Raw genomic sequence first — 21,282 nt, 5'->3', positions numbered from 1 at the left:
GCTCTCCTTATGGGGCGGATGATCATCAGATCAAGGGGCGTTGGTGAACTCCAGTTTGAAACTCGCCTCGGCCGCCACTGCGTGAGGCCGTTGTGTCCTTGGGCAAGACACTCTACCCGCATTTACTCCTGTGGGTAATGTCCACAGTATTGATATTTACATGTCTAAAATGTGTAATATGTCATTGTAAAGCGCTTTGAGCACCTGTAAAAGCGCTCTAATTAAAACATGTAATCCATTATTATTATTATTATTAAAAGATCAAACTTGATAACCAGCTTATTGCTTGTAAAATGGCCTACATCCGGGTCCCAATAAAGGCAATGGGAGACTCACTTCTCATAAAACATAATGGTAATGTTCAGTGTAACTCACAAAAATCCATTGTGTTTGTCCTTGAGGTCAAACGAAATGGAATAGCAACATTTTTAAAACACTCTAAATCCTACATGTTCTACATCCATTACTCTTTCTTCCTTGTCTTTTTATCATCATAAACATTCTCTTTCATCGATCCCGTTTGAGATGCATATATGGTGCATTAGGTTTTTCAGGATGCAAGAAGGAGTATGCAAGCCCATCGTGACCAAAGTCAGAAGCTTAAAGGTCCCATGTCATGCTTTTCTGCTTTTCATTTCTTTTCTGAGGGGGATGGTTAATAACCCGTCCCCCTCAAGAGCTAATGCAACTTGTGCCAATACAAAATATGCCTTTCAATGTCCTTATTCTCAATTCACAAGTATTATCATGATTACATGTGTTGCCTTCACTTGAATTAAAATACACACAATCTGTTAGCTTTACAGATTCATTTAGATTTAAAACTATATCAAAAAGTTGAACTGAAGAACAGTTGAAGAGCAGCCTGATGTAATGTCCTAAAGTCTCCCCTACATAAAAAAACGAAATTAAAGGCTTACTTCTGACTTTCGGAAGTATTTATTATCTTCCAATCATATTCCACGGCATGCCAGGTCACCCAAAAAGTATTTGCTGATGTTAGCGTTAACAATGGCAAGTCATGCACCTGTCTCTCCGGGCGAGGGCTCCTTCCCCGTGGGACGCTGTCTATCACTTTGTGTTTCCTGTCTTACACCCTCACGTCACTTTGTTGCCTCTGGTTCAATTCTGGAGAGCACAGCTGCAAAGACGTGCTTTCAATCCATTTCACCCCCGGCATACGTCACCTGGCAGGCTGTCGTCGCCTCCAAAATGCTCGGACCAATTACCAAAATATGTGTCATAATAAGTATTTTAGGGCATATCATGTACTTTGTGATATTGTTCAAGTTTAGAAATTCATTTTAAGTATGTATTGAGATGCAAATATCTGTTAAGTTTTGATACGCAAAGTTTAACAGACTTTTGTGGGTCATATCATGCTCGGACATATGTATCTAACATGAAGAAAATATGTCTTTTTTGGACCATATGTACGGTGGCTGATGCAATGGCCCAACACATTTCCATTAGGAGTTTCAAAAACAATGCAAAACACAAATGTGCCAAAACACATGCAAATGAAGAAACATCTTTAAAAACTTGACAACACATGCGCAGCATTTAGAAAACCTTCACCAACTTGGCGAAATATGCGCAGGGTTTATTAAAAGAGCTGCATAAACGAAACGCTGCAAATAAAAAACACTCGAAGAAGCCCAAAACATAACGGATACGGGGACACTAAAAAGTGTCACTAACGGAGCGTCCACACTACAGCTTCAAAAATAGCTTGGAGCTGGGCGTGTCTGGAGCTTGGGGATTTTATTCAAGCAACACGACCAACAACCAATCACATGAATCTCCCGCCCCCGATATACAAAGCAAAAAACCCCGGGGATTTTATGGGAGCAATATATATATATATAAACTCCCCAAACAGGCGAAAACCTACCAGTTTCCCCCACTGCCTCTGCCACCTCCCTCCATGCCTGGTTCCTCCGGTTTGTATCCCGGGAGGTGAAGAGGGTCTGGTCATACAAAACCGGGTGATTTTCTACGGCGATAGTTAGTTTCTCCTCCGACTTTTTTTGAAATATAGAAATGAACGGCGGGATATCTCTCCCAGCTTAGACGCGGTTTGATTGGCTACGGCTTCAGCTGTCAGATTTTGGGAAACGGGATTTGATTGGCTGGCGCTGGCTACTCCGGCGTCCAGGCGACAGAAGTTGAACATTGTTCAACTTCTGTCGCCTGAGACGGACCGCTCTGCTACCCACAATTCAGTTCGGCGAAAAAGCGCGGCTACGTGACGTCACCCCATTGAAAGTGAATGGGCAGATTGGAGCTTTCGACGCTGTCGACGCTGTAGTGTAGACGGGCCGTAAGCGCTCCGCTCCGCTCGTTGAAGTTCGGGGAATATAAAGTTGGCCAACTGTCACTGGAAACGTATACAATTTACATTTTATTTGCTTATTTTTGAAATATGATCGCATAATTACTCCCGATATTATTGCAGATCTGCTTTGAGCTAGCTAGATAACCTATAGCCAACCTAGTCATTCTAAATATACTGATGAAACACCGTAGTTATGACCTTAAAGACATTCTTAGACAAAACTATTGAGTTGTTATCCAAGTTTAAAGACACCCAAAGGTAAGATATGAAAAGTAATAATGAAGACAACAAATAGTTATTTTCAAACCAAATGTTCTCCCTTAAAAATTGAGAAAACCTATTTCACAGTTAATTGTCAGTTCTTATTACATTTCCATCAAAAGATAGAATTGGAAGATAATAGAGTCTTTGTTTTGTTAGCAGCATCTAATAAACAAAGCAGTGTTGTGTGCAAGAAAACAAAGTGCATCTGTGCTCTGATAAGAGTAATAGGGGAGAACAGTCAAGGGTGGAGCACGGAGCAGGAACAGGGTGAATGTGAGCAGATTTACAAAATGCAGCTATTTATGTGGAGAAATGAGCCATTACTGTATCTAATCTGTGGCAAATTGATCCTGCAGACTGCTGTCATCCTCCTGTCTGTGTGTTTAGACACCGATTAATACTTCAGGGGATTAGAGCAGCGAGGAAAAATGGGTCTGCTCACTGCTTCTCCCATGCCCCTGTCAGTGAAGAGCTATGAGGGGAAGAAGCCGGCTGAGGAAGGATTCTCTCAGGCTTTAAAGACAGGAAGCTCCACAGGCGGATATCACAGAGGAAGCCGATCTTCAGGTGCTTTGTTGAGGATAGATCTAAGTGGAGCAGGACCTGAAAAATACCTGGGTGTTATTCTTTACTCTGAGCTGAATTTTAAATCAGAAACAATACAAAGATGGCCTTCTATGATTAAGAACAAACTACAAATCTGAAAAAGAAAAAGGATTCAATTAGGTGTATACATAAATACTAAAAAGGCAGAATAATTCGAATTGGATGTTCTTTTTTCTGAATTCTATCCAAAAGGCCAAACTGAGGAAACAAATGTGCTCTTAAACTATAGCTCTGCTTGCTTGCAAGTGTGGGCACCTTTTCCCCCGTAACATTACATAAAAACAGAGGTTTAAAACATGCAGATTTGTTGTTAAATGTTTAATGGATGCATTAATTTCACTGGAAAAACCCACGCATGTTTTAATGAATAATTATACAAAGAAAACTAGAGAACTTCTGTTGTTGCTGTCACTACTGCTGCTAGTACCACCACTATTAGTAATACTACAAATACTAGCTCTGCTACTTTATGATATTAAATTCTGCTCATTAGGATGTATTATCAAGACATATGACATATGTTGCAAAAACAATAATGAAAGTAAATGAATATTGAAATGTACAACAAATAAAGTGGACAACAATATTAATGAATATAATTGAGTAGATAATTAAATAAAACAATATACTGTATACATAAGTGTTTATCTAGTGATGAGTACATAACAATATGTAATACTACAGTATACAACAACAAAAGAAAACCTACTAAACATCAAATAAATTATGATAATGTTGACATTAAAGAGTAAAACATGCACATTTAAGAAAAAAACAACATATACATGTCTATCTGTATAATTGTCTTTGTCCTTAAGTGGTTGTCTCTTTTGTTGAAGAAGAAAGTGACATTCTATATTTGCCAACACTGCACATTTTTTATTTCCCTACAGGATAAAGGGCTATTTTTCCCTTCCTGTCAGACTTTCTGGGCAAAATGTGGTTAGCTGTTCTGCCACTGTTGACAATCTGTTATTATGTTTTCTTTAGTTAGAATTGTGTCAGTGGTAACTTTCTGAGTGAAGGTGCACCTGATCTGAGGCTGGCTGGGTTTTGTGATGTCATGGGGTCCAAGGTCAGCCAGCCTCAGACCAGTAGGCTGAAGAGAACAACTACCACTACTGATCTTACAAGTACATCTTTATGTGCAGGTCATGTTCCTAGAGGCCAGACTTGCAGGTTAAATATCAGCTTCAATCAGTATGTGAATTAGGTCACGTCACTACGGTTATGGTATGATAACGGTGTACTGGGAACTGACGTTACATTGTCACCACCTAGTGGGGAACATCAGTTAATGTAAGTGTTTAACAAAATATTACACAACAAAAAAAAGATTGTTTTTGTAGTATTTGTGAAGCATTTTATGTTTCCTTTTGTGTATGAACAGTGCTGTATAAATAACGTTTTATTGATTGGTTGGTTGATTGATTAGTGTTTTTCTTGACAAAATAAATAACAACAATACTACATTTCTCAAGGAAACCTGCAAAAACGCTGAGACAAAATTACAAAACATTTTTTATTCTCATTTAAAGTTGCATAAAAAGGCTACATAGCAAATTTCAAAACAAACATTTCAGAAAGTTCTTCAGAAAAAGACAACATGCCACCACACAATTAAATAAAGAAGTAATAATAACAGTCCAATCAACAATTACATATTGAAAATATAGAAATCTGAAATCAAAATAAAATATAAAGTTAAAATAAAAGCCAGTTTCTAAACACTAGTATTTATTGTAAATACATATGATCCTAACACTTTAAATATTCTTCATAATCATTACTTCTTTATATAATCATACATTGTGTTATTTTTATTTTTTAAATAAAACAAGGATCTACCTTAAAAACCATATCTGTATTCGCTTGTGTGTTATTGTCGATAAATCATCAGTCATCATGATAATATCTGGTTAAAGCGGATCTCCATGGAAGCAGCTTAAAGGGGCGGGGCCTCGCTGCTCTGACAGCGTAGAGGTTAGGATGGCGGCACACTGCTCATCTCTGTTCCTCCACAACGTATAGATTCTAACTGGATGAACTGGATTTGTGAGTCATCGGTGACCTCCATCAACACTTCTCTTCTCCAGAGGCAGAGCCATGCGTCTGTGGATGTGTGTGTTTTCTGCGCTGATCCTATGCGAAGATGGGAACGCGCAGGGAGCGTTCACTCCGCCTGGACATCCTCTGCATATCAATGACGGCAACTTGTCAGACCGGGATCACATGAAACAAGAGGCTTTTCAGAACCAACAAGTGCTGCTCCCGCTGTCAGGTCTGTGTGGGCTTCACTGTGTCGCCATCACCGCAATCTTATCGGTGTAAAATTGAACGTGTTTCGCTATTGTGCTTGATGTGTGTCATTAGAGCTTGGAATACATAACATTTCAGCAGGATAAGGATGTATGTCGAATTCTGCCATTAGTTGTTATTTAGACTTCATCACCCATCACCATACCGTGTTTTTATAATATATTTTAGTATACATATCCTTTATTTAGTCGGATCAGACCATCTGTGCCAGGATTTACTTGCATATCCTCTGATCATGAGTAGCCTAATAAGTGGCGTGGGAGTTTGCTGCTGTCCCCTCATGACTAACGGTTTGTCCATCTGTTCCTATTTATCTGCAGCATCACTACCAAGTTAACAATGTGCATTTGCAATATTATCACAATATTAACATCGTAAATTATTGGGAACATTTTCACAAAAGCACAAAAAGGCTACTTATAAAAGTACATTTTGTTTTGGGTGTTCAAAAAGCAAGACAGAAGGCCCATAATGTTACTAACTGCATTATCATTTTAATCAAATCAAATGTCAGCAGACTCATTCTTCTCTCCAGCAAGTTCATCCCTTTTTCAAGTTATTCAATTTATGTGCTTTTGTGATTTTCAAAGAAGAAAACCCCCCTGCCCCCCCCCCCCCCCCCCCCCACAGAGTGCATCTCTCTGTGTTTATCAGTCACACACAGATGCATGCACTTGTCATGACAATGTTCTTGTTCACAGCTGAGTGGCGGAGAGGACAGAAAGAGCGATTTGTGACCCTTTTTCATCAACTGATTCATGACTAATTCATGCTGCTGTGGGAGTATATTACCATCCGTCATCACATGATCCTCCTAGTCTGTGTTGTTGACTGAAGCACTTGGAAATGCACCCAAGCATGCTGTTGTCCCACTGTAGCATTATTTGTCTTAAGTGTTCATTAATGTGCATTGTCCCTATTCAAATAAACGATTAAATGAAATGAAAGTTGAGGTTAAGGCAAGGCAAGGCAGGCAAGGCAATGCAATTTATATAGCACTTTTCAGCACGTGGCGATTCAAATTGCTTTACAACATAAAAAAAAGGACATTTAAGAACAAATACAGCATAAATACATTATTAAATGGCATTTAAAAACAGGCATAAAAAGCAAAGATAATGAAATAAAATAAATAAATAAACACAGCAGGTACAGACTAAAAGGCATACTGTAGTGTGAGTATGACCAGCTCAATTAAAAGCAGCGGCAAATGCGTTTTTAGTCTGGATTTGAAAATCAGAACTGTTTCAGCGGATGTGCACGATTTGGGTAGTTTGTTCCAGATTGTTGGGGCATAATAACTAAAAGCTGCTTTTCCATGTTTAGTGGTTATTCTCAGAACAGAGAGCAGACCCGACCCAGAAGACCTGAGACTCCTGGGTATTCTGGGCAGCATTCTGAATCAGCTGCAGCTTTCTGATCGATTTTTTAGTGAGCTCTGTGAATACACTATTGCAGTAGTCCAGTCTACTAAAAATAAAAGCATGGACAAGTTTTTGTAAATCCTGTTGCGACATTAGTTTTTTAATCCTTGATATATTCTTCAGGTGGTAGTATGCAGACCTAATAACTGTTGTAATGTGACTGTTACAATTCAGGTCTGAGTCCATCACTACACTCAGATTTCTTGCTTTGTGAGTTACTTTGTAGTCTGCCGACTGAAGCTCTGTGATTACTTTTAATCGGTCCTTCTTTGCTCCAAGAACAATGATCTCAGTTTTTTGTTTGTTCAATTGGAGACAGTTCTGAGTCATCCAGTCAGTGATGTGCTCAATGCACTTGCTCAGTGTTCTAATCGGAGAGTAGTCTCCCGGTGTAATTTTAAAATAAATCTGGGTGTCTGCATAGATGTGATAGCTTAGATCAGTGGTTCTCAAAAGGGGGTACGCAGACCCCTAGGGGTACGTTGGAGTACTGCAGGGGGCACGTGAGATTTATTTGATGTTAATGAAAAAAAAAAAAAGATAAATATACAAATTTTAGGAAAGGTAACGAAGTTTAAGCAGTGTGGGTTTTATATGAACAGAGTTACACATATTTCAAAACACGAAGTGTAATAACTGCAGTTAGCCTCCCTGTCAGAATGACAAAGATCCTCAGTGAAGCACAAGCCCATGTTTCTCACAAAATTGTAAGTACAACTTATTAAAAAGATCAGTTCAATGCAACTAATGTCGTCTTAGTGTTAATATTGCATGATGTTAAAATTGGTTTGCAATGAATTTAGTGATGGATTGTAAACATTTGAAATGTAGCATTTAAGTGTTTCTCAGTTACAATGTTGTTGTTTTAATAAATCAGACACTGATGGTGCAGCACTGCACTGTACCTGTTTATATAGGCTTTTTCCCCAAACAAATAGTTTTTGCGCTGATCAGGGGGTACTTGGCTGCATTGAAAGGGGGTACATTATTGAAAAAAGTTTGAGAATCACTGGCTTAGATCACTGTTTTTAATCATTTGAGCCATCGGTAGCATATAAATATTAAAAAACAAAGGTCCTAAGATGGAGCCTTGAGGAACCCCGCATGACATATTTATCAGGGTTGATTTGTAATTGCTTATTGAGACAACGTTTGTTCTGTCCTTCAAGTAGGAGCGAAACCAGTTTAGAGCTGTTGCTGAAACTCCCACCCAGTTTTCAAGACGGTCTAGCATATGTTGTGGTCAACAGTATCAAAGGCAGCGCTGAGATCTAATAATACTAACACTGATATTCTGCCACTGTCTGTGTTCAAATGGATGTCATTTGAGACCATAACAAGTGAAGTATCAGTGCTGTGGTTAGGTCTAAAGCCCGACTGAAACACATCAAAACCGTCAGTTAAAAACACAACAAGTACTCAACTGTTGAAAAACAGCTTTTTCAATCAATTTGCTTAAAAAGGGAAGGTTTGATATTGGCCTGTAGTTATTCATTATGGTTGCGTCTAGGTTATGCTTTTTTAGGAGCAGTTTAATTATTGCAGTTTTCAGGGCCTGTGGAAATACACCTGATTGAAGAGACTTGTTTACTATGTGAAGTATATCTGAGGCCAAGCAATGAAAAAACGGTTTGGAAAAATCCTGTCGGGATGATGTCGAGGCTACAGGAGGAGGATTTCAGATGTTGAATAATGTCTTCTAGGTCTTTAGCATTTATCAGACGGAATTGTGTCATGATGTCTGGATTGGCTTTAGGTGAACACAGGGACAGTACATTTGCTGTACCTGATACAGTGGCACTGACTGCCTGTCTAATTTGCATGATTTTGTCAGTGAAGAAGGAGGCAAAATCATTGCAGGCCCTGGTGGATAGAAATTCTGAGGCTATCGACACTGGGGGGTTAGTTAGTCTGTTGACGGTAGCAAACAAGGCACGTGAGTTGTTTTTATTTATTTTTAAGGTTGTTGCTCATGGTTAGCTAAGGAAACAGTAATAGTTAACACTCTGTAAACAGTCACAGTTATGTTGTAGCAATTAGTTGCTGTTGTTCATGTCTTTTAAACATAAACATGTGTCCCCTCTGTGTAAAGAGATTCTGAACGTTTCAGCAACAAAGATTACCTCACTTTTTCTCCTGATCCATTTATATAAAAACCTGTCTGAAAATGAGCTGATCAGATTTGTGCCACTTTATGATGTCATAACGATTTGTTTGGCTTGTGTAACCATTAGCCAATAACCATCCAAGGTACCAGTAGCCACTACCCAAGCATCACTATTTGACTCCCTCCCCTAAAACAGGCTAAAAAACACCTATTTTCTGGAACCAGATGGTCAGTTCTCCCATGCTGAGATTAACATCTTCATTGTTGCCCTTTACATTTGGAGACAGACTTTAAGATTGAATAAGTTCCCCCAGTGGAGGATTGTAACTACCCTAACAGGACTGCTGGTTGCTCAGACATTACATCTTCTTGACACCCCTCTGTCGCTGACACCCTAAGCATCTTTTGTCAGTTTGATTAGATATTGCTGACTCGTGCTTGAGGCCTGGTGGCCCACATATCAAAGGGTTCTCTTGTGTTTGTCTCCATCAGTGGAATGTATGGCCTAATTCCAACACACAAACATGCATGTATGTGGGGTAGGTGGGGGGTCAGCAGAGATAAGTCCCTGTTGGACCATCTGTTTACGCTGACTGGTTGTCTCACAGAACTGACTGGTCAACATGGTTGTGCTTGTCCCTGTTCATCCTAATTGTGTTGTCAAGATAATATGTAACGCTATAAGTCAGCCAATGCAAATTACAATGCGTTAAGCCACAAATAATTGTGTTTTTGATTCATAACAGCTTGCCGTTCTCTTATTTACCGCCTTCATTTCTGGGTCACGTAGCTCTGTCATTTGTCGTTTGACATAGCAAGGGTTATCTAACAAAGGGTTTGCTATCTCTGGAGTTATGCATTTTCTTTACTGGATGAGTGCTGTCATTTGCCCAATAATAACAGTGTTCAAGCCAAATCACACACAACGTGGGATCTATTTGTCATCTGCTCGGCAGCCTTGAGCAGCCCATTTCAATCCACTTCATAAACCTCTTTGTGCCATGGTTCAGTTCGCCAAATGGGGAGATTATAGTAATCTGGCACGAAACACCTCCACTTCTGATTTAGTGACCCCCTTCTGTTATGTTTGGCCATAGACACACATCAAGATGACTCTTCCAAAACAAGCATCCTCATGTCCATCTGCACTGGTGTATGTATCCCAGTGGGCGGACACTAACACTGCCAAATGTAGTGTTTCATATTGTGGCTGAAAATAAAGGCCCTCCTGGCAGCTTCAGGCATCTGTCTGCTCCTGATCAAAGGGAATTGTTATGGGGTAATAATACAGGATGATCTGGTTTTGGCACTTTCTCAAATATTGCTAGTAGCATACAGCCTGGCTTCATTAGTCTTCAATGAAGCTATTGCAGGTCTTTTAGCAGCTATATAATGAGCAATCAGACCAAAAAACACCTACTGTAATTGTCAAATTGTCCCCATTTGAGAGTTCTTTATGACATTATGACCAGTACAATTGCTGCTTTAGCAATGTTTCAGCATTTAGTTAGTGATCAAGTGTGCAATAAGGACCTTTTTATCTAGCTAGCACTAAATAACTTCTGTAACTGTGGAGGCTGGATGATGAGCTGGCTGCTGAGATGTATGGCTCCAAAACTCATTTTCCGGGCCACACTGTATTGGAGCAGTACATTTCAGTAGAGAATATATATAGCAGGGCAGTAGGTGAAGGAAGATAGTTTGGTGCTGGCAGAGATTTGCACCTCTAAAAAGTACTCTCAGTACGGAGGAGTTTCTATGAAGCAGTGTTCAGTTACTTTACGAGCAGTTGTTATGGGGCCTTTGTTCCAGATTGAACTAGTCTTTGATATACACCTTTTTTACATCAAAATATGAGGTTATGTTTTCGGCTTTGTAAGCTGATGTTTGGGAGCAGGATTACAGAAAATGACTGGCTCAATTCTAATGGGGCGAGGAAGAAAAAATAGCATTCACATGCATTATTTCATGCATTGTGAAATACAGCATGTGGCCTCTGAGTGCGCTTTATTTGTATTTAGTTTGTTGTCATTATTGAGCTGTTTTAAGCTAGTTCTATGCTATGAACTCATGAATGCAGGTGTTAGGAATGCCAAACCTGCACATAAAATAAAATGACATTTAAAGTTGCATTAATTGACTTTTTGGCCACTTAAGGGCAGCAGAAGGAGATACAAGTTACACACCTATTTACAGCTCCACATTAGCATTCATTAGAGTAACCTGACACAAATCCAATATTGACTCACAATGTCCGGATATAAATGTTTGTCTCTTCAGCTGCTAAAGGCTCCTCTGTGGTCACCAGCTATCCGCTCATTATGTCCTGCTGCTAGGAGAAGCTAATGGAATCATTTCCCCAAACATGTAGAAAGATTAACAAACCATATAACCTATTAAAATGACATGACTGATATTGTAACAACTTTTTCATTTATAATATAAATAATTTCAACTTAAATTTGATACCCCCTTTTTAAATGCAGTCATTTTATATTATTTTATAAAATCAAGGAGACCAAAAGACTCAGTTAAAAAAAGAAAACATTTCATTGAGATCACTGACGTTTTTGTTATTTTCTGATAGTTTCTTTATATACACTCTGTTCTAATAAACCATCCTTCTATTTCCAAATTGATTTCTGTTTAATGCATTAAACAAGCACATGTTTCAACTTTACATAATCCGTCAAAATTCTTGCATTAGCAGTTAAATAATCGGCTGCAAGGTACGCCGTTATCAAGGCTTGTTGTAAGTGGAAAGTCAGTGAAGTTGCAGGTTTCTCACTGTTTAATAACTGATACCCTTATGCATTGATCAACGTTGGGGAAGTGTATACATGGCCACTATTGATTCAAATGGCCATGGGACTCACTATTGGGAGTTGCTGCACTGTGTGAGTGACTAATTGGGCTTGTGGTTAAGGTGACACATCTACATTAGAATCAGATTATCAGGGAACCACTTGAAAACATATAATGATTAGGGCTGCAGAATTGGAATCACATCAGGGGTTGGCGACCCGCGGCCCACGGGCCGCATGCGGCCCTTTAAGCCCTCTGCTCTGGCTCCCTTGAGTTTAGACAAAAATAAGAAGGAAATAAAATAAAAGTATTTGTAGGACTATTTATATGTTGTTGCATGGTTGAAAATGTTTCGTATCTTGTATTTTGAGGTGATACTGTGACACATAAATAAAAAACAAAACGGTTTTAATTAGGTCAACTAAAATATGCGTCACATCCTGCTCCGGTCCCGCGCGAGCGCCTTTTCTTGGAGGTGAATAACCTGACCCCCGGCTCGATGAGCGAACTATGGATAAATCAAAGAAAAGTACCGGAGGAACACAGGATTTAATTCTGCGTGGACAGAGTTATCTGCTTCCACAGCAAACGATGCTGGTTTACCGGTATGTCTGATATGTAGAGAGAAGTTGTCAACGGTGGTGCTGCAGCCTTTACGAGGGAGAGGAAGCCAGCTGACGATCGTCAGTCATAATTCAATGGGGTATGTAATTTATTTCAGAAAACACTTTTTGTTATATTCCATGGAATGCTCTTAACGTCCCGATAGCAATGAATATATTAAATGCTTTGACAATAAATACATACAAAAATTAATCTGTGGAAGCCGTAGCGCTGTAAAAAGCACGACCAATCATCTGCCTCAGCCCGGTTAAAATAACTGGATGGCCTGCCTGCCTGTCAGCCTTCCGTCTGTGCACAAATGTATCTCGTGCCCACTGCCCTCATTGGTCATGTGCGCGTTCGTGTGTGTTGGATGAGGGGCTCTGTGAGGAAGTCTGAAGGAAGAGGTTGTGTATTTTCAAATTCTAGCGCACTCGAGCTGGTTTCTCCATTCTTACCTATCCTACCTTTAACTCTTTTTAGGGTGCAGCTATATGTTTTATTTATTTCAAAGTGGGCCCATTTTAATAATATTTGTTTTCCCTTCAAATGTGCAGAGGACTCCCCAAGTGCTGTGTTTAATTTATTTTAAAGTAGGCCTGTGTATTATTTTTAATTCTCCTTATAAGAGTTATTTGTTTCTTATTAGAGGTTAACAGTTTTATATCATGTAATAAATAGCATAATAAATGCAAAAAACTGTAGTTTTTGTCTGATATAACAATAAAAAACTATGAAATATGTGTTGCGGCTCCAGACAAAAAAATGATTTGGAAAAATAAGCGAAATGGCTCTTTTGGTCAAAAAGGTTGCAGACCCCTGCTATTGGAAATATGTACTTTAGTTACCCGTCTGCATGCTGATGTAACTTAACATTGTCTTGTTAATGGCCATTTTTAACATTTGGTTTTTGTGTCCACCTCTGTAAATTAAACTGGGAATAATCGATTCATAACCTCGAGGGATTCTGCAAATTACTTCTCGTTTTGTTGGTGCCAATAAGGTCCTGTCTAGGTTCATTGCAAATGCAGCCAACTCCATTCTGTTAAAGTGTTAAGGTACACAGTCACACTGCATAAAGGGGGTGGACTAAATAATAATCAGTTTTGAGAGCATGTGTAGTGTTAAAGTGGACTACATCATATTGTAAGATATTATGGTTAAAAAACACCATGTCGATAATGTGCAACTTGAATAAGTATCAAGGTTCTTGCTCAATTGTAAATACATTTGTATAGAATCAGTTATCTTGCCCCAACCACCCAGTTATTTTCTTAACCTGATCTTTATTCCCCCCCCCCCCAGATCCTGCTTTTAACCTGAAGGTCCAGGTGAACAACGTGCTGAGTCGTGAGTCCCTGAGCCAGGCGCTGGTGGAGGTCTACATCAACTACACCCTGTTCACCACTGCCCTCACTGGGGGGGGCGGCAGCGTTCTGCTTCACGTTCCTTACCAAACTGGGACAACAATCACACTTGTGGCCAGTAAGGATGGCTATATCTGCACACTGCTGCCGTGTAAAACCGACCCGATGCCAAGTAAGATATCTCATGTTTGAATCACCACAGATAATGAGCTTTATGGAGCATCATCCTGGGCTCTCACCATCAAGGGGAGTACTTTTAGACTGCCCAGAATAGAGGAAATGTTTTCAATTCACTGGCTACAGTACACTTCATCATGACAGTTTATTTCTCTTTGCGCTCTGCCTGTTGAGGTCAAACCCATCCAATTACATAATTTCCCCCTCTGAACAATTATATAACTACACTTGTGTGTGTTTACTGAACCCTGTCTCCTACGATGGAACATTCCTATACAACTAAACTGCATTCTCAATTGCATTTACAGGAATATGTATTTTCTGCTATATTATGGTTGCAGTATTAAACCAATGGTCAACGTTAAACATAAACGTAACAAAACAGTTTGGTTTTTAAAAAAACAGGTTTGAGAAAAGAACATGACTGGCTTAAACTTGAACTATTGTTACATCATTTAAATAGCAGAAGTCCTGTGTTTGCTTCACCAATCTTTCCACCAAAACATCCTTTTCCCCCAGACTTCTTTAGAAAAGTACATGTGTCAATTCAAGAGAAACCTAGTCTGGAAGAAAATGTGTTTCTCTTTGAATGTCTTTTGCGAAAAGCAGGCTGGTTTATTGGACACAAAAGTCACATGTACCTGTCGGTGGATCCGTAAACACAAAAAAGGATGGATAGTATATTTTCCTTCTTTTATCAGGTCATGTAAAAAACGAATTTGACATGAGGTATAAGCTTTACATCCTTGTGATTTTCATTGTTGTTGTTGCAATACCAAGTTTAGCCTCACCTCTGCATTTCACACCATATTAGGCAGAGCACCCAAGCGAAACACCTGGGATCATTATATAACCTGTGCACATCTGGAATGTGTGTCGTCTTCTGTTGCCCCTCTGCCATCTGTTATGCTTTTCTAATGACAGAAAATAACTAAATCATGATCCATTGTTTTTATGGTCAAAGATGATATAAGCTTGCTTTTGTGTAAAGCTTGATAGAAAAACATATCACACTGCCATCTAGTGGACACTTTGTGCATCACATTGAAGTGCTTTTTGCTAATTGTGTATTTTTCCTCTATTTTGAACATTTCTGCAGTATTTTCCTCCTTGACCATGTCACTGCTTGGTCTGAACCAGGGGGACATCTGGCTCTATGATGATTCCGTCCTGATCACTGGCAAAACATCTGGTAATGTATATATTGTTAAAGTCACTTTATTTCTTGCTCATTATTTTTCTGTATTTGATTCTCAGTGCAAGCATTGATTAAAAGGGACATATTCAACTAGCCAAAGACAGCTGCACTACAAATTATTTACATTTTCAAGCTGTAATTGATCATGTTTTCCCTTCATTTGCAGATGCTTCTTCAAAGCCCGTTGTCCAGTTTCCCAAGAGCCTTCTGAATCTGAGCGACAGCAGTAATGCCACGGCTGTCAGAGCCTACCTGACCGTCCCAAAGCTGCCGGCAGAGGAGGCTGGCTTCCAGAACACTCTGGGCATCATGAGCACTAAATCAGGTAGACAACATTTTGAAAAAACATTCATTTTTCATCTGAGGCTTAAATAATCAGATTTAAACAATAACCATGTCAACCGGAATCATGTATCTAAGGCGTTTATGTGTGAATAAACACTTCGTATATGTATGTGTTTATTTTATTCAAGACTATTTCAATCCTTCTCAAGCATCACCTACTCTGTTGTTAAGGATACGTTGGTTTGGAGTTGAGTCCGGTGGCAGCTGTCAGTGTGCAGCTCTTCTCAGGAGACACTGAGTTACATGTGAGGGGGGGGGGCATTCAGATCAGCCTCAGCATTCCTGACAGCCGCGGACTCCAGACCTCCGAGGTGGTTCCGGCCTGGTTCTTTAACCGGACTACTGGTAAGTTGAAATCACAATCAGACTAGCCCATTTTTATTAAGTAAGGAGATGAAGTAAGGTTTATTGTATGGCCTCTACTTGGACATGTAGCAAGTAGCAGGCACAACAACAGCCGGTGTTTCTCGTGAGGGTTTTCTCTGGGAAACAAACACAATACACACAAACGCAAAAATACACAAACACACACACGTATACACATACACACACACTCGCGAGCTTCCCCTCCAAATGAAAATATCTTCCCTCCGTAGTATTTTGATCATTTTGATCGCAAAATCAATAGCGCGAGGAGCGCTGCATTTCTTGAGGTAAATATTACCCGCTGGCGGAAATAGGTATAAATATCCATTTTTTTGGCGATTTTTTCAATCTGACTTCATATTGACAATTTTTAACAACACAGGGTGTTACATAACACACTTTCAGGAAAAGTCACGGACTGGGAGACTTTAATATTTTATTGAAAAAAAGTTACATACAATAAAAAAACAGCTGCGGGTAAAATTTACCCGTTGGCGGTTCTAGTGTTAATAGAACAGTGCAGCGAGGTCCTATTTTTGGAGGCCGACCCGGAAGTTAGCATCGCAAGCAATTTGAAATATTACTGACCCAGCCCTGGGCAGCACAGAGAGACGTAGCTTGGTAGTATTTCCACATCTCTGTAGGCCATACACTGTACTGTATACAGTCATTAACAGACATGCACCATTACTAAAACTCTTTTTATATCACGGGCAAAATATAGCCTACTTTGATCTCAAGAAGTACTAGTGTAGTCTGAAAATGTTCACAATTGATGACAATCCAAGTGCAAAACAGTTGATGAACATCGTAAGATGCTGATCTCTTGGGTACAACAACTCATGTACCTTCTGTGTTCTCACACTCCCTGGCAAGTTCCAAATTGGAATGAATGACTTTTCAACACATTTGTTGACTTTGCAAAGTCATTCAGTTGGCCGGAATCGACATCTATCAAAAAGAAAGGCTTGAGCAAACCGTTTATAGTCATCTTTGTAAGAAGATGTCAACTTATGAAATTCAAATATAGAACTTACATGTTTTAAACTCAATTTACTGTCCTTTATTTAATTTGTTATACTGTATATACTGTAAATCTGGTGCCGCCACTATAGAGAGAATACAGTTGGAGCCTCATGTGTAGAACCCGGTGCATTTGTATTACATTTTTTACTGAAATATGTATTTGTTGCCATCTTTGCCATCTTTTTGTCAAGTGAAAAGTGTACAATCAATCTGTTTCTAAAAACAATCTAATTTTGGGTGAACCAAAGTGTTTTCCTTTATGTTGCCTTCTCATTAACCTTCAATGTCTTTGGAAAGGAATAAGCTGATTTACTTGAACATCTAACAGGATGTTGTTGTTTGTGGGTAATTGAAGAAAGATTTATACAAACGAGTGTTTGTCTTGTTGTTGATCTCTAGGTGGATGGATGAGGAAGGGGCTGGGGACAGTGGTGTCAGTGGAGGGGAAGCTCGTGTGGACATTCACTGCTCCTCACCTGGGTCACTGGATCGCTGCGCCTTTATCACCCAATAGAGGCAAGTGCTGACGCTAACGATCGGAAGCTTATGTCAAGTGTCTCAAGTGTTACTGATGCTACCATCTTTGGCAGTTAGCTGTATGGCAGTGTAATGGTAATACATTGTACATAGTTGTGTTAATTTATGAAGTGATCATTTTGACAAACATATACTATAATCATTTCAAATGGGCCTGGAACATATGAAAGCCTTGAGAGATGAGAAAAACTGCTCAAACTATTTCAAGTTGAATCTAAATAGTTTTCTCTCCTGTTTTATGCCAGGATAATATTTCAAGTGCATTTTTGTTTCCATCTTTGCAACATGTAGAGTTAGTAGGAAGGTTATATTTGCACAATACAGCTCAAGAAACAATTAAGAGACTACTTCAAATGTGTCTAAAATCGCAATCTCTACATGTATGGCTTTACATTCCAGTGTCTGTTGCATTCCAACACTGACACAGAGTCAGTAGTTTAGGTAATCAATTTAAAAAATAATTCATTTTACTCAAACATATACCTATCAATAGTAAAACCAGAGAAACAGTGGTCTCTTCATTTTTTTCAGAGCTTTATGTTGTTCTCGTTTTTTTTATTCATAAACCGGCATTAAAAACATATTTATGATCATTTTGTTTAGAACAAAATGACTTGGCATTGCTATAAAAAAATAAATATCTTATTTAATTATCTTTTTGATGGTATTTTTTCCCCCAGCTTTTGGAAAATGACATTTAAGAAACTAAGAAAGATATTCCCTGGCAAACGCTTTTTAGAACCCAGTTTTTCTTTGGTTTGGATGGAATACTGAGCGTATTCATTTTTATTTATTATTGCATGTACATATGTTTTATATTTTTCAGCCAAACTTATTCTTCTGACCATTTTTATGCTTTAGGTTTCTTTGGACTTGCCATCCCCATTGACTTCATCTTAAACCATTCATCTCTCCTGATGGTTGTCCTGGGAGGGATGCTTGTTATTATCATCTGTCTTCTGGTTGGGTTATTATGTAATCGCAGGTAAAAGAAACATTCAACTCATACTCCTCCATGAATACTATAAATTGTGATTTTGATTAGATATAAATATGTAAAACAAATACAAAATATCTCACCAGCTCACTGGGAGGGCAACACATATATCAAAATATATCTCTATCCTCTAGGTAAGAACATTTGTTTTCATGGTTCTGAATAGTATTGTAGTTTTTAGTAAACACATATTGTAGTTTTGTTGCATATACAACTGTAATTCATGTTAAAATTACAAATTATAGCTTATATTTTATCAATGTAAATTGTACTTTATATAACTTTAAAATGAAGTTGAATTAACTACTAATTTACCACTTATTAGTTATGTTCACGTCAATGTAAGTGTTACCCATCATGTTCCGTGGTGTACTCCTTTAAAACCCCTTCAATATTAGTCAAATCTATATTTGCCCAATTGAGTGAACATTTTATATTTGCACTATGTAATCATGTAGAATGTATGGATAAAGTTCTTACTATCATTAGCCTGGCACTGAATAAGACTCAACACATTTTGTATTGTCTGCAGACGTTCGCTCAGTGAACCTAAAACCAAGAAGATCCTACCAGCGGTGAGAAGAGACAAAACCACCTCCACATGTGACGACGAATTATTTGAAGAAGCTTCACTCGACTCCTCTCATCCACAGAATGGACTGAACCAAACCATTACAGGGAGGGGGGATAATCGGCACAATGGCAATGTCATAGCCAACCCCAATGCCGTGGCCATTCGGGTGGAGTGTGGCGGAGTGGAGCTTAACCCTGACCTGAACGATCTGATGTGTCTGCATGACCCTACGGATCAGATCAGGGCTCCCGTCTCTCTGGCTGAGAATTTGTTCTTCTACAACCAGCCCATTGCCATTCTTCACGCCCCGGCATTCTTCCATTTGGAGGAACAGGCCCAGTGGAGCAAGTCGGCCGCTTCAGATCCCCTGAGTAAAGACGAGTTCTCCCAGGCCCCGGCAAAAGGTTCCTCTGCCACCCAGAACCAGGAAGTGGAAACTGAGGACCAGTTTGAGGTTCTAGAGGAGGCATCGACTTCCTCCAACACATCCAGCGGTCACTTCAGCCTCACGGAGTCAGCGTCGGTCCCAGGAACGTTGAATAAGATCCGGGGCAGCAGACGCTCCGTGCCCGCCTTGGGAGAGCTTTCTAAAATCCCATCGGCGCAGTCTCCGAGGGCCTGGTTTGTATCGATGGAGGGCAAACCTGCAGCTGAGATCCATTACGCAGTGTCTGATCAGCAGAGGAGACGGGGGCCGGCCGACAGTCGAGAAACCAGCTTAGACTCAGGAGTGGACATGAGCGAACTGAACCAGCCGTCTGGAAGGAGGGCTGTACCACTGGAGCGCAAAAACACTTTTATCAAAAGCTCATCCAGCAGTACACAAGGACCGCCACAGTAGAAACAGCTTTCTAAGTTCATACAAACAGCTATGGCATGTCATTTATTTAACTCATTGCTAATTGTTTTACATTAAAGGTGCAATGAGATATTCACATTGCAGAAGTATCATTTAAAACATTAAAACAATTAACAAACATCATCAGAAAGTGAAGAGATGACAATATTGACATTGTGTCAAAGACGTCTATGTTTTGAGTTGCAGATATTTCTAATGAAATTAGCATGCTTTGGTGGGAAAAACGAGAGTTTGCCACTTTTGACATTGTTTTATACAGATTCATGTTTTCCAAATATTTGTACATCTCCCAGGGTTACCGCATGCTCTGTTCCCTTGCATATTGGTCTCCAGGTGGCAAGAGGACAGGCGAATGTGCGGGTCAATCCCGTGTGTCTTGGTTTATTCTAATGACCAAACTATCAGGGCGTACATGAACCAAGCGTATACAGTAGGTCGATGCCACACATGAAGACTAAAAGATAGCTGTGTTATTTTGACCGGCTCTCACAGTAAGGTTTTTAAATTACTGATCAATTTAGATGATATGGACCCATAGGACAGGTGAAATACTGGCACCTATATCTGTGGGGCAAGGCAAGGTGTCGATCCAGGTTTAGGGTTAGAGGCCCATCAGATTCCACACTCTGTGCGTGGAAGCTGTTGCACATGTACAAACTTGTAAAATGTCTTTAACCAGTATACTCCATTTTGCAAAGTGTCAGTGATCATTTCCTACCGATGAGTTGCATATTACCCTATGTATCTGCCTCCAACGGGACAGAGACACAATGTGATTGAGATTAATGAGGTCAGAATAACAGCCGGACTACCATGGCTAACTGAACATGATTGAACTCTTGTTATTTTAACAATGTTCTTTAATTTGTATTTGATTTGCATATTTGTGTATGCATGTTTGTTGTGTACATCATCATGAGGTGAATCATTTCATTGTATTTTAATAAAATAAAGCTGACCTTGGTGACAAGTGTTTTTATTTGTTTACTTTAAAAAATACAGTGTGAAGCTATGTTTTGTTACTTATAATATATTGCAATAGCCAGATTTGAGTTCATGTATGTTTGAGATCTGCATTATGTAGCTTGTTTTTTGTATGACACATTTAACAACCTTAAGACCTGCAATGGAGATCATTCAGAAACTATAAGACTTTGATAAAGTTGAAAACATATTGGATTATAAACATTACACAAATAGTGTCTCGTTACAACCGTAGTAAGGTCTCAAAAATATAACATCATTTTCTGTCATGCGGTGTGGTGCTACCAAATCACATCACACAAATAATGGTAATGTGTTTTTTATACTACAACATTTATTTTGAAGGGATATGCTCCTGGATAATTATGGTGAAGTGTTATTAAATA

The 21,282-nt window shown here is 39.2% G+C and overlaps 1 protein-coding gene across 2 annotated transcripts; it reads left to right on the top strand.

Moving 5' to 3' along the window:
- The first annotated feature begins 5,173 nt into the window (after positions 1-5,173).
- On the top strand, positions 5,174-20,865 carry LOC117466254 (protein FAM171B-like). 2 transcript variants are annotated; one of them, XM_034109399.1, is made up of 9 exons: positions 5,174-5,489; positions 13,772-14,005; positions 15,110-15,202; positions 15,375-15,533; positions 15,725-15,898; positions 17,345-17,461; positions 18,344-18,467; positions 18,566-18,613; positions 19,012-20,865. In XM_034109399.1, exons 1-9 carry the CDS (start codon positions 5,315-5,317, stop codon positions 19,892-19,894), a joined length of 2,007 nt encoding a protein of 668 aa, XP_033965290.1. In that variant the 5' UTR covers positions 5,174-5,314; the 3' UTR covers positions 19,895-20,865. The 2 variants fall into 2 exon arrangements, with proteins under 2 accessions (XP_033965290.1, XP_033965292.1); XM_034109401.1 differs by lacking the exon at positions 18,566-18,613.
- The last annotated feature ends 417 nt before the right edge of the window (positions 20,866-21,282 follow it).

This window comes from Pseudochaenichthys georgianus, chromosome 21, assembly GCF_902827115.2.
Source record: "Pseudochaenichthys georgianus chromosome 21, fPseGeo1.2, whole genome shotgun sequence".
Taxonomy (NCBI): domain Eukaryota; kingdom Metazoa; phylum Chordata; class Actinopteri; order Perciformes; family Channichthyidae; genus Pseudochaenichthys; species Pseudochaenichthys georgianus.
Note: the sequence above shows the minus strand (reverse complement) of the source record. Positions and strands in the feature narration are given on the sequence as shown.